General features: G+C 38.3%; 1 protein-coding gene across 3 annotated transcripts in view; it reads right to left on the minus strand.

Annotated features, from left to right (window-relative positions):
* USP14 (ubiquitin specific peptidase 14 (tRNA-guanine transglycosylase)) overlaps window positions 1-8722 on the minus strand; it is a 99927-nt gene extending 91205 nt beyond the window's left edge. For 2 of the 3 annotated variants that reach the window (XM_006867282.1, XM_006867284.1), the window contains exons 1-3: window positions 8536-8551; window positions 2703-2848; window positions 1545-1577 (exon numbers count right to left, since the gene is read on the minus strand). In XM_006867282.1, the coding sequence (XP_006867344.1) occupies window positions 1545-1577; window positions 2703-2848; window positions 8536-8551 (195 nt within the window). Of the gene's footprint in view, window positions 1-1544; window positions 1578-2702; window positions 2849-8535 lie in introns of all 3 variants that reach the window. The other variant, XM_006867283.1, reaches the window with a different exon arrangement.
* Window positions 8723-13107: the final 4385 nt, after the last annotated feature.

Consider the following 13107-nt stretch of genomic DNA (forward strand, 5'->3'; position numbering starts at 1 on the left):
TAACTCAAAAGCATCAAATCTTCTATGGTCTTCCTTATTCACTGTCCAGCTTTCATATTCATGAAAGGTTAGTGAAAATACCATGGCTTGGGTCAGGTGCACCTTAGTCCTCAAGCTGATGTCTTTTATCTTCAACACTTTAAAAAGGTCTTGTGCAGCAGATTTGCCTAATGCAATACGTCGTTTGACTTCTTGACTGCTGTTTCTGTGAATGTTGATAGTTGATCGAAAAAGCATGAAGTCTTTGACAACTTCAATCTTTTTTCCGTTGATAAGAATATTGTTTATTGGTCCAGTGGTGAGGATTTTTGTTTTCTTTACATTGAGATGCAATCCATACCAAACGCTGTGCTCTTTGATCTTCATCAGTAAATGTTTTAAGTCCTCTTCACTTTCAGCAAGCAAGGTTATATCATTTGCATATCACAGGCTGTTTCGCTGAGGGGGATGTCAATTAATGTCATGAAGCAAAATATATATAAATCGTTAAATGGAAAACATATGCTCTAAAAACTTCCACCCAAATCACAATAAAATGATGTAAAAAAAAAGCCCTCATCAATGAAAAGAGGCAAGAAAAATAAAACTTATAAAGATTGGGAAGGGAGAAGCAGAACTGTCTTTATTTGCAGATAACAATCTTACTATATAGAAAACCCTACAGGATCTACAGAAAACTCCCAGAACTAGTCAGTGAACTTAACAGGGTTGTTGTTGTTGCCATGGAGTCAGTTCCAACTCATAGGGACCCCTGTCTAGAGTTTTCCAGGAGCAGCTGGTTAAGTTTGAAATGCTGACCTTGCGATTCAAAACAAAATGAAAATAAAAATTGGCTGTATTTTTATATTCTGGCCATGATAATGGCAAAACATTTTTAAAATATAATTTTCAATCATGAGACAAAGTTCCAAAAATCTAACAAGCATGAGGTGGTTGTTGTTGTTAAGTGCCGTTGGGTCGGTTCCAACCCATAGCGACCCTGTACAAGTATGAGGAGCTTCAAATAATTTGTGGAAAATGAAATGAAAAGATAATGAAATTTTTCCACAAACTTTTGAAGGCCCTCATACACCAAGTTCAAGGATCTTAACACTCGATATTGCTAAGACGCTCATTCTTCCCAAATTGAACTACAGATTTTTTATTAAATGCAATCTCAACAAAATGAGACATTTTATAGAAATTGACAGACTTACTCTTAATGTGATGAAATGGAAAAGAGCTAGAATAGTAGATAAAAATATTTTTGGAAAAGAAAAAGATGGAGAACTCACACGTCTTATTTCAAGACTTACTAAAAAGCTTTAATAATGAAGACTGTGTTAAGATAAATTTAATCAAATAGATCAATAAAACAATAGTCCAAAAATAGATCTACATTCAATTTTCAAGACTCTAGCATAAATCAACGGGAAAACTAAAGTACTTCCAAAAAATAGTGTTGAAACTACTGAAAATACACATAGGAAAAAAGCCTCCTGGAACTTATTCTGGTATAATAATTAGGAAACTGCATCATAAGTGCTTTAGAGATGAATACTCACATTCTTTATTTTGATGTTTCCCCAGTCATCATCCTGTTTTAAAAATAAACAAAACACATTTCACCACCTATGTACAATCTAAATATGATCAACTCATTTTCAAGCTACTTCAAAATAGAGTAAAATTTATTTGGTATGAAGATTTTATTTTAAATTCTTAAAACCAAAAATATTAAATAAATCCAGGCATACCTAGAACTATTGACAGTCGCTTAAACTGCATAAGATTATCTGATACAGAAAATAACAAGTGTTTACAAGGATGTAGGGAAATTAGAATCCTTGTACTCTGTTAGGTAGAACCATAAAATGGTATAACTGCTGTGGAAACAGTCTGGCAGTCCCACAAAAATTAAATATAGAAACTATTATTCCTGGATATTTACCCAAAAGAAATACAAACTAAAACTAAAACAGATCAAAAGTTCATTGCAGCATTACTCTCAATAATCAAAAGGTGGATACAATTCAAGTGTCCATAAACAAATAAATGGATAAAAATGTAGCATTATACATACAATGAATTATTTCGCCATGAAAATAAATAAAATTCATGAACACGCATTTGAAATGCAATGAAATACTATTATATTATATATAATATAATGGACTCCTCATGTGGGGATGTTGGATTAGCACAAGGCTGTGAACAAGGTCTGCAGTTCAAACCCACAAGTTGCTCCTTGGAAAAGAAACCCTTTACAGGGTAACCATGAGCCTGAATTGACTCGACAACACTTAACAACATAGTAGAAATAGAATAAGGAAATACATATAAAATTTTATATTAATCTAAACAAAATAAACTATTACTTTTAATCTTTTCCTCATAGGAAGATTAGATTAGATTAAAGAAAAGATTAAAAGAATGGGTATTCATTGATACAATGCATTTTTAAATTAAAAATAATCCTTTCATATTAGTATTCTGAAATTGCTATAATATTCCACCCTTATATTAACACAAATAAAAAACATTTTGTCATTGAGTCAAATCTAATTCATGAGGACCCCATGTGTATAAACAATTTCATTAATCATATGCTCTATAAAACTGAAAAATATCTTAAATAGTTAACACTAAATATATTTTCTGGTATTAATTTTAATCGCTAGTCATAAAACAATAAGATGTATGAAAAATAGACAAAATTTTACCTTTAATGTTCCTCCTTTCACCATAACTTTCTGTCTGGCTGGCTGGACTCCAGTTAATGCAAAAAGCTGAGCCTTGAACACCATTGGAGGTTCATCAGTATTCAATTCTACACCTTCAAATTTCTCCTTTCCCCATTTTACAGTAACTGCAAACAAAACCACAATTTATTTTTTCATTTACAAAGTTAGATTTTAAATATCGAATATCCTTAGAAGATTACCTATTAAGCTAATTCTTGAAAGTCAATTTCTGTCATTAATCTTTTTATCCTCTTCATGTCTACCTACTAGTTGTTCACATGTAGGTCATCCTTCAGTAAAACTTACATGACATCTAAACCAACTCCTCACTTGAGAGACTAATGAGAAGTTGACTGATTTGTTAATGTCACAAAATCCATTGCTGATGTGTTGATTAATGTCATAAAACTGGTTAGTAAATATCCAAGTCTTCTGAAACCTACTCTAATAATCTCTGTAAAATTATCACTTACATATTTCCAAAAAAAAGTTATTTGATCTTCAAGAATGTGTTTAATTAAATATTCATTAAAGTTAAAACATACTTTTGGAAGAAGGAGAAAAAACACACTAGAAAGATAGTTTAGGACAGAGAAAATATAATTCTTGGGAGAATAAAGCATATTTAGTTATGAGTCTGTGGTTGGTGCAAATGGTTAATGAGCTCAGCTGCTTACCGAGTGGTTCAAATTTAATCGTTGACAGTTCAAGTCTAGCTATAGGCACCAGAAGAAAAGCGTGGTGATCTACTTCTGAAAAGTCAGCCAAAGTGATTTACAGATTAAATGCAATCCCAATAAAAATTCCAACAACCTTCTTTACAGAAACAGAAAAACCAATCTTTAGTTTTATATTGTTGATGTTAAACGCGCCCTCAAGTCAGTTCCAATTCATAGTGACCCTGTAGAGGGCTTCCAGGGAGCAGGTAGTGGGTTTGAACCACCAATCCTGAGGTTAACAGTCCAGTATTTATCCTACAGCACCACACCAGGACTCCATGTATGAGAAGGTTGTTTGTGCTGTTGTTGTGTGCCAATAGCTAAAAAAATGTTGAAAGTGAAAAACAAAACAGAACTCACAGTTCATGATTTTAAAGCATGTTATACAGATAAGGTAATCAAAACAGCCTGGCACTTTTATAACAATAGACACATAGATTAATGGAATAAAAAGTCTAGATATAAACACATATGTATGGTCAACTGATTTGTGACAAGTACATTTGATGGGACTCTTGAACCACACAGAAACAAAGCTGTCAGACCTAGCTTTCAACAGTGGATTGATGTTCTAATATGACAGTCAACAGCAAAAGACAGGAATGGGACTGCATCAAAATTAAAAATCCTTATTCATCAAAAGACTACCAAAAAGAGAAAAGACAAGTTGACCAAGAGAATCTAAAAACCAAAACAAACATAACATTGACAACTTAGTAAAGAGAAAATGGAGAAAAGGACCTGAATAAACATTTCACCAAAGAGGACATTCAAATGGCCACCAAGCATCATCAGTCATCAGACAAACAAATCACAGTTAGATATGAACTGGACTGCTAGTCATAGTTATTCAACCTATCAACCACTCCTCAGGAAAAAGATGAGGTTTTCGGTTTCCATAATGAGTTGGTGTTGTTGCTAAGTGTCACTGAGTCAGTTCCGACTCAAAGGGATCCTGTACAGGGTTTCCGAGAAGCTGCTGATTGGTCTGAACTGCTGATTTTGTAGTTCAAAGTCCAGTGCTGATCCTACAGTGCCACACCAGGAGTCCCATAAAGATTTAAAGCCTCAGAAATCCTGTATACAGGATCACAATGAGTCAGAATCAACTGGATGACAGTGGTTTGGGGTTTTTTGGGTTAGGACTGTTAAATTAAAAAAAAAAAATGATGTGGGGAAATTGAACTTTGTTGCTGGTGTGAATGAAAAGTCAGCCATTGAAAACCCTACGGAAACAGCAATGAAGCTGCTAAGCCCTACAACGTTCAATAGACTCCTGTGAACCTGGGTGGAGACCTGGTTGCCCAGCAGTGTGGCAAGACCTGGGGACTCTTGGGCCCAAAGTCAGTGACAAAGCCACAGAGGACTAGAGTGGAGAGTGAAGCAAGCGTCCAGCTGATAAGAAGAGAGGGCATATGCACAAGAACAACCATATGTGCAGATAATATCCATTTGACCTGGATTCATTGACTGGATGATCAGAGCCCAAGCAGAAGAAGAAAGAAGAGGGAAAAAAAAAGAGTAATCTGATACAATTTGATGAACTTGACCTACACCTATGGATGCAGTAGCTCAAAAGAGGGAACAAATTCTTACAGCAAGGATCATTCCCACCCTCTCCATTCACAGGGTAGACAGGGATGTGCAACTTGGACAATGGCAAGAAGTGCCTGGCTTACAAGCTTTCAAGAGGGAACCTAGTTTCAGAGGGCATGAAGGAAGGTAGAATCTCCACTGAGTTGTATACAATCTGTCTAGGCGGGGCTGATGAAATGAAATGTGGATGGGTCTCTTTTGATACAATAGTGAGTAATTGTTATCAGGACTGGTTGTGAGGATTGGAAATGTAAAGGTAGACATTTTATAGCAAAAAGGGGAGTAATTAACTTTTCAGTCTAGGAGCTGAGGTCCCTGGGACAATCAAGGGAGAAAAGCTGCGAGCGGGACCCTACCCAGAGAAGCAGTGATGCCTGAGATGGAGGCAGAGATGATGATGTGGAGAGATGGAGCAGCTGGGGACTTTAGACACAGAGAGGGAGAAGGGCTGTATGCTGACGACCGGGGGGCAGGCTTGTAGTATACACCCACTGGTTGGTTGATGATGCATGGAAGGTACTCTGACATGGCAATGAAACGATATACGATAGGATGAATGTAAAACTAATGTTCTCCCATGTAAACTATCACATAATTCACAATAAAACATTAAAAAAACCCAACAACCTAAGGACCAAAATTCTACTCTGAAATACATGGGTTGCCATGAATTGGAATGACGTGGTAAGTTTAGAAATACCGATCCTGGGTTATAAGTAAAGAAAAGCAGAAGAGAAAATAAATTGCAATTTCTGAGCAGAGGTTTTAACTATTATGTGAAGAATCCAAAGATATAGCTATATCATTAAAATATATAAATCAAATTTCAATCAGTGTTAGGAATTAGCTAATTTTGTAAATATGTGAAAAGTTACAAACTTGAAGAGTTTGTTTATACTGAAAACTTTATGCCCAACTCTACATGAGAATCTCACAATTTAATAATTGTCTGATTCCCAACTTCTAAAACCAGTTGAGCACTCATTCAAAGACAAGCACAGTACCAAGCACTTGGGAGACTCCTGTGAGCCAATTAAGAGAGCAAGGCAGGGAAAGAAAGTTCATACTGGTCATAATTGTTGTTTGTTATTAAGAAGTGCCATCGAGTCAGTCCCGACCCATAATGACCCTGTATAGGGTTTCAAAGGAGCAGCTGGTGAGTGTGAACCACCAATCTTGTGTTTCAAACAGATCTTGTGGTCCAGTGCTTTATCCCACAGCACCACACAAGGACTCCAACAGTACAATACTAATGTTACAAATGCTGTAAAAACACAGAGAAAGCTTCAGGATTGAGGAAAGATTTTCTAAAGGAAGCAAAAATTTAAAGAAAAAAAATATGTACATGCTAGTCAGAGGCCAAGAAATACCTTCAAAAGCAATTGCCCTGATATAATTCCTAAAGTGAAGGGAAAGCGTAACAACAGATGAAACTGAAAATAAGTGTCAAGTTAAGAAAGGTAACATTAAGTCATGCTAAAATTTTTAATCCCTGAAAGGTTTTCATAAAGATCACTTTGGTCTAGTTTGAATATTAGATCACTCTAGCAGTAGCCCAGGAAAAAGATGAGGCTTTCTGCTCCCTTGGTTTCCAAGAGGCAGTTGGTGAGCTTGAACAGCCGGTGTTCTCAGAAACCCTATGCAGGGTCACAGACTCCACAGCAAACCACCACCAACAGCAGCAAGAAAAATGGAACTGAAGGGGATACAACTATCAGCTAGAAACATACTCAACAGATAACATAGGGCTAGTTCAAAAGACTGTTAGAAATAACCAAAAGGAAACTATCTGAAATTTATTTAGCGTTTTCACCTACACCAAGTTATTTTAACTTTTTGCAGATCCATAAAAGGGTTATTCCAGTATCACAGGATTCTGTTGAAAATTAAAACATAAAACAACGCAACATAGGATATTCTGAAGGTTAAAACAAAGCAGCATGCATAAAACCCTAGCTCTGTACCAGGCAAATAGTTGTTAAGTGCTGGTGAGTCTTAGATGTTCAGTAATTTTTATGGACTTTACCCATAATCATATAAGAATGTAGGTATTGCCTCTGGATTGCTGGCAGCAAGGTCAACAGTTCAAACCCACCAGTTGCTCCTTGAAAACTCTACTCAGGTTGGATATGAAACAGAACCTAGTAGATAGCACTTAAAAAATAAAACAAGAAATAATATCTTAAATGTTCACTTCATTTTAATGCAACGTTGTTTTTATTTTAATAAGTTGAAACGTGAACACAGATTCTCAATATTGAGACATGTAATGGAAGGAATCTTAGAAATTTACTTCATTTTATCCTGCTAGGCTAATTAAATACATAACATGGAAATTAATTTTTAAGACAGAAACGTTGGTGAATATAGGCATTTCTGCATGGGCAACAACGGGAGGGGATGGTTTTGAGGCCTGTGGGTCTGTGTGCAAGTGTTGTTAGCATACAACCTTCTTTATTTAATGCATAAATAGGATATTTTCAAACACTGCTCTGCTAATTGTTGTGGCTATAAAAAGGGGTTGGACAATCATTATTAAAAGCATGCCACTCAAGTTTCTAGACCACAAAGAATCGATCCTGAGTTAAAAACAGTCTGATTCATATTAACTTTTGAAAATGCTGAATCTATTAAATAAAGGCATTGTGACAGAATAGAGTCCGAGATGGTTAATTAATCATACCTGCACAGCCAATCAGGTCAATACATACATTTTAGGTGCCATTTTGAATAAGGATAGGAAACAGCAAGATCCATTCAATAAATAAAAATGTGGTGTCTGGCTAGTACCTTGGACTGCCATTGTCCAAAAATGTCCGGTCATATACCAGTCAAAAATAACTGGCAACCTCGTACAACTGTATTCATCTACCTCTCAAAGTTAAGATTATGCTTCTCGTATAGCCCCAAACAATGCTTGATTAAATAAAAATTAAGCAAAAAGATAGGTTCGCAATCTACCGCGGGATAAAACTGAAATTGGTGCAAAAGATGCGGTCGGGCCAAAGTCAGCAAAAGGTACAACAAGGGAGAAAGGAGGCCTTAGAAGGAAACGCCAACACCTGGGTCTTTCATCTTTTCCTAACCTCCTTCCCCACTTCCCTTCTACAAGCTACCTCGGGAGTGCCCAAAGGCGCACACCACCTTCAGCCAGGCCCGCGGTGGCCTGGGGCACACCCTCGCCTATCCCGACACCCTAGGTCAGCGACAGAAACTCCTGCAGAGTCACGTCTCCGAAAGGCCGACACTAGCTGCTGCCCCACCTCGGACGGGGATTCCTGTCCCAGGCCACCCACCCCTGGCCCGACTTGGAAAGCATTCCCACACGTCGCAGGGCTCAGAACGAGGAAGGATGAAGATGCAGGGTCAGCACGACATCTGAGTACCCTGCTCGCCCCACCCTCCCCTACCCCGCCCCTGCCGCCGCAGGGTCAGGCCTACTCTGAGGCCTAGCATCGGGGCGGGAGACCGCGGCGCGAGGCGAGGACGGAGCTCACCAGAGTAGAGAGGCATGGCGGGGGCCCAGGGGAGGCAGTGGTACAGGAAGGCTGGGCCTGGCAGGAGCGGCGAAGGAAAAGGAAGGAAAAAAAGCAGCGGCAGCAGCCGAGGTGGAGGCGCGGTAGCAGTAGCGGCTGCAGCTCCGATGCGACGCGAGTCTCATTCAAACCGGCCACTGGCGATGACGCAGCAACACGCAGTTCGCCAAGCTGAAGAGCTGGACGAGTGCGAAGGGGAGGCGAGACGCGGGAGGATAGGCCAGGCCTGCGGGAGGAAGGAGGAGGGAGATGGGAAGAGGGGCTGGCTGAGGGGAGGAGAGTGGAAGGGGTAGGTGGTGGGAGGGGCGGCGCGGGGAGCTGCGCCGCCGGTACAGGTGCGCGCCTGCGCACTGACAACGCCTAGCCGCCCTGTCGCTTTGCCTTGCGCGTGTCCTACGACCAGCAGTCCTGGTAGCAGTGGGAGGGAAAAGTGGTAATCCGATGGCTCTCTTTTTTAAAAACTGTTGTCCCTGTTTTCGAAATGGTGGGCCAGGAAAGCTCAGAGGGGTTTCCTATTGTTAAGTGTCGTCGAGTCGATTCCGACTTATAGCGATCCTGTACAGGGTTCCGAGGAGCAGCTGGTTGGTTTAAACCACTGACCTTGAGGTTAGCAGTCCAGTGCTTATCCTACAACGTTACACCAGAAATCCTGTTGTTAGTATTGCAGGAAAAAACTACTAAAACATGTACTAAGAATATGGAAAATAGAAAGGAGACTAGCTAGAATAGAACAAACGCTGTGTCTGCGGGACAGTGCTGAAATGAGAAGTGATGTGGTTATAGAGAGCCTGTATGTCAAGATAAAATGTTCAGTCTACCAAGATTTCATCACCCCAAGTAGAAAGTCAGTACTCTTAAAGCATTTGCTAAGCACCAGTTTACACTTTCCTATTTGTATTTCACTATCATTTGTTAAGTGCTGTGGTGTTGATTCCAACTCATAGTGACCCTGTATAAGTTGAACCACTGACCTTGTGGTCCAGTACTTATCCTACAGCGCCTCATTTGTGTCTCTGACTTATTAAGCATAATGTTTTCAAAGTGCATCCATTTGAAAGATGTACTAGAATTTCCCTTCACTTTATACATGAATAATATTCTATGGTATTTATATATCACATTTTGTTTTCCATACATTTATTTATTTCCATACTTGGGTTGTTAAGAAATTTTGGCTGTTGTAACTAATATTGCCATGAACAATGAACATTGTTGTTAAATGCTGTCAAGTCGGTTCCAACCACAAGCGACCCTGATAGGGTTTCGGAGGAGTGGCTGGTGAGCTTGAACTATGGACCTTGTGGTTCAAACTAACTTTGCAGTACAAGGCATTAACCCACAGTGCCACACCAGGACTCCCAGTGAACATTAGTATACAAATAGCTCTTTGGGTCCCCTGCTTTCAAGCATATGAGGGTAAGTCAAAAAGTATTGCTCCTAGTGTTCTAGTTAATACATACACAGATTTATTTCAAACAAAACAGGTCCCTGTGATCCGTGAATGGATGCAAACATTTGTCTTCTTATTGTTGTTTTTGTTAAGTGCCACTGAGCAGTTCAACTCATAGTGACCCTGTATAGGATTTCCCAGGAGCAGCTGGTGAGCTTGAACCACCAACCTTGTGGTTCAAACTGATCTTATGATCTAGTGCTTATCCTACAACACCTCACCAGACATCCCTTATTGTTATTAGGTGCCATCCAATAGGCTCCAACTAATAGCAACCCTATGTACAACAAAAGAAAACACTGCCTGGTTCTGTGCTGTATCATCCTCACAATTGTTTCTATGTTTGAGCACATTGTTGCTGCTACTGGGTCAGTCTATCTTACTGAGAATCTTCCTCTTTATCAATAACTGTTTACTAAGCATAATGTCCTTTTCCAGGGACTGTTCCCTCCTGATAACATGTCCAAATTACTTCAAAAAAAGTCTCACAATATTCGCTTCTAAAGGGGCATTCTTCCTATACTTCTAAGATTTGTTTGTTTTTCTGGCAGTTCATGGTAATTTTAGTATTCTTCACCAACATCACAATTCAAATTCACAGATTCTTTTCTGGTCTTCCTTATTCATTATACAACTTTCATATTCCTATGAGGCAATTGAAAATACCATGGCTTGGATCAGGCATACCTTATACCTAATAAAGAGCATTTCAAGATTTATCTGGACGTTTGGTATAGGACAATGTCCATAGGCCTGCAAGGAAAACTAGTTAATATGACTATTACTCAAATTTATGCACCAACTATGAAAGCCAATGAAAATAAAACTGGAGAATTCTACTGACTTTGACAGTATGAAACTGATCAAACATGTAGTGAATATACACTAATAGTTACTGATGATTGAAATGTGAAAGAAACAAAAGGAAAGAATCAGCAGTTGGAAAATATGGCCTTGATAGAATTCATATTTTATCATACTCACATGATAGAATTTTGCAAGACAATGACTTTCTCATTTATTTTTCAATAGCATAAACAGCAACTATATACATGAAACTCACCAGAGGAGATACACAGTAATCAAATTCACTACATCCATGGAAAAAGACTATGAAGAACTTCAGTATCAACAGCCAAAACAAGGCCAGGGGCTGACTGTGTAACAATCATAAGCATAAACTTGCTCATATGCAAGTTTAGGTTGAAATTGAAGAAAATTAAAACACATCTACGAGAGCCAAAATATGATCTTGAATATTGTTGTTGTTAAGTGCCGTCGAGTCGGTTCCAACCCATAGCGACCCTGAACAGGGTTTCCGAGGCTGTAAAACCTTTACAGGAGCAGAAAGCCTTGTATTTCTCCTGCAGAGCAACTGGTAGTTTCAAACTGCTGACCTTGCAGTTCGCAGCCCGATTCGTAACCACTATGCAACCAGAGCTCCTTGATCTTGAATATTTCCCACCTGAATTAAGAAACAATTTCATGGATAGATTTGGTACATTGAACACTAATGACTGAAGACCAGAGAAGATGCGGATGACATGAAGAACATCATACATGAAGAAAACAAAAGTTCATTAAAAGGTAGGAAAAAAAGAAAAGAACAAAGTAGATGTCAGAAGAGTCTCTGAAACTTGCTTTGGAATGTAGAGAAGCTAAAGCAAAAGGAAAAAATGAAGAAGTAAAAGAGCTGAACAGAAAATTTTAAAAGGCAGCTTGAGAAAACAAAGTAAAGTATTACCATGAAATGTGCAAAGACCTGGAGATAAAAAACCAAAAAGAACAGGATCAGTATTTCTCAAACTAAAAGAACTGAAGAAAGAAATCTAAGCCTTAAGTTGCAATATTCAGGAATTCCAGGGGTAAAATGGAGTTCTGGTGTGGTGCTGTAGGATAAGCAGTGCACTTCTAATTGCAAGGTTTGCAGATCAAGCCTACCTCAAAAGTTCTATACAGGGCCACTATGAGTCTAAACTGACTGAATGACACTTAGCAAAAACAATGGGCAAAATATTAGATGATGCAGTATGCATCAAAAGATGGAAGGAATACAGAGTCATTGAACTGAAAAGAGCTGGATGATGTTCAACCATTTCAAGAGGTAGCATATGATCAAGAACTGATGATATTGAAGGACTAAGTCCAAGCTGCGCTGAAGGCATTAGTGAAAAACAAGGCTCCAGGAATTGTTGGAATATCAATTTATATGTTTCAACAAACTGATACAATGCTGGAAGTACTAGCTCATCCATGCCAAGAAATTTGGAAGACAGCTACCTGACCAACTGACTGGAAGAGATCCATATTTGTGTCCATTCCAAAGACAGGTGATGCAATAGAATGCGGAAATCATCTAACAATATCATTAATATCTCAGGCATGTAAAATTGTGCTGCATATATTTTAAAAAACAATTGCAGTAGTACATCAGCAGAGCAATGACAGAAACTGAAGCCCATCCAAAAGAGGACATGGAATGAGGGATAGCATTGCTGACCCCAGATGAATCTTGGCTGAAAGCAGAGAATACCAGAACCATTACAACAAAAAGAGAAATTACTTTTCTTCTAGGAAATTCCATAAATTTTAACAAAGCTTAATAGTGGCAGTGTAGGGAAGGAAACAATTGGAAAATATTTAGATACTGCTCAAAGAAAAAGACTCTTTTTAAAATTAGTTCTTGACTAATTTTGATACTCACTTTTAGATTTCAAATTTTCAGATAAGTTTACTAGGTTTATACTAAATTTCTCTATAGCAATCATTCCCATATACTAATTTCCACTGTACACCTTATATAAAATCCATTTAATTAACTTTCTGCAGGTAATTTTTTAAAATATAAAATTGCCATAATTTCCTGAATTTTCTCATAGAGAATTAAGGCAACCAGCATCTATGAAGAACATTTCCTGCTTTTGTCTCCCACTCTACCCTTTCTTAAAATTTTGAAACATTAGCTTGATTTTTTTTCTTGGATTGGAGAGGATGCCTACCTCCTGTTAAAATGCAAGTTTGTAGAACAAACAAGATGGCGGATCGGGTGGACGTGTAGTAAAGAGTTCCGCCAGCAACAACAC

This window comes from Chrysochloris asiatica, unplaced genomic scaffold (genome assembly GCF_000296735.1).
Source record: "Chrysochloris asiatica unplaced genomic scaffold, ChrAsi1.0 scaffold00103, whole genome shotgun sequence".
In the NCBI taxonomy this organism is placed as follows: domain Eukaryota; kingdom Metazoa; phylum Chordata; class Mammalia; order Afrosoricida; family Chrysochloridae; genus Chrysochloris; species Chrysochloris asiatica.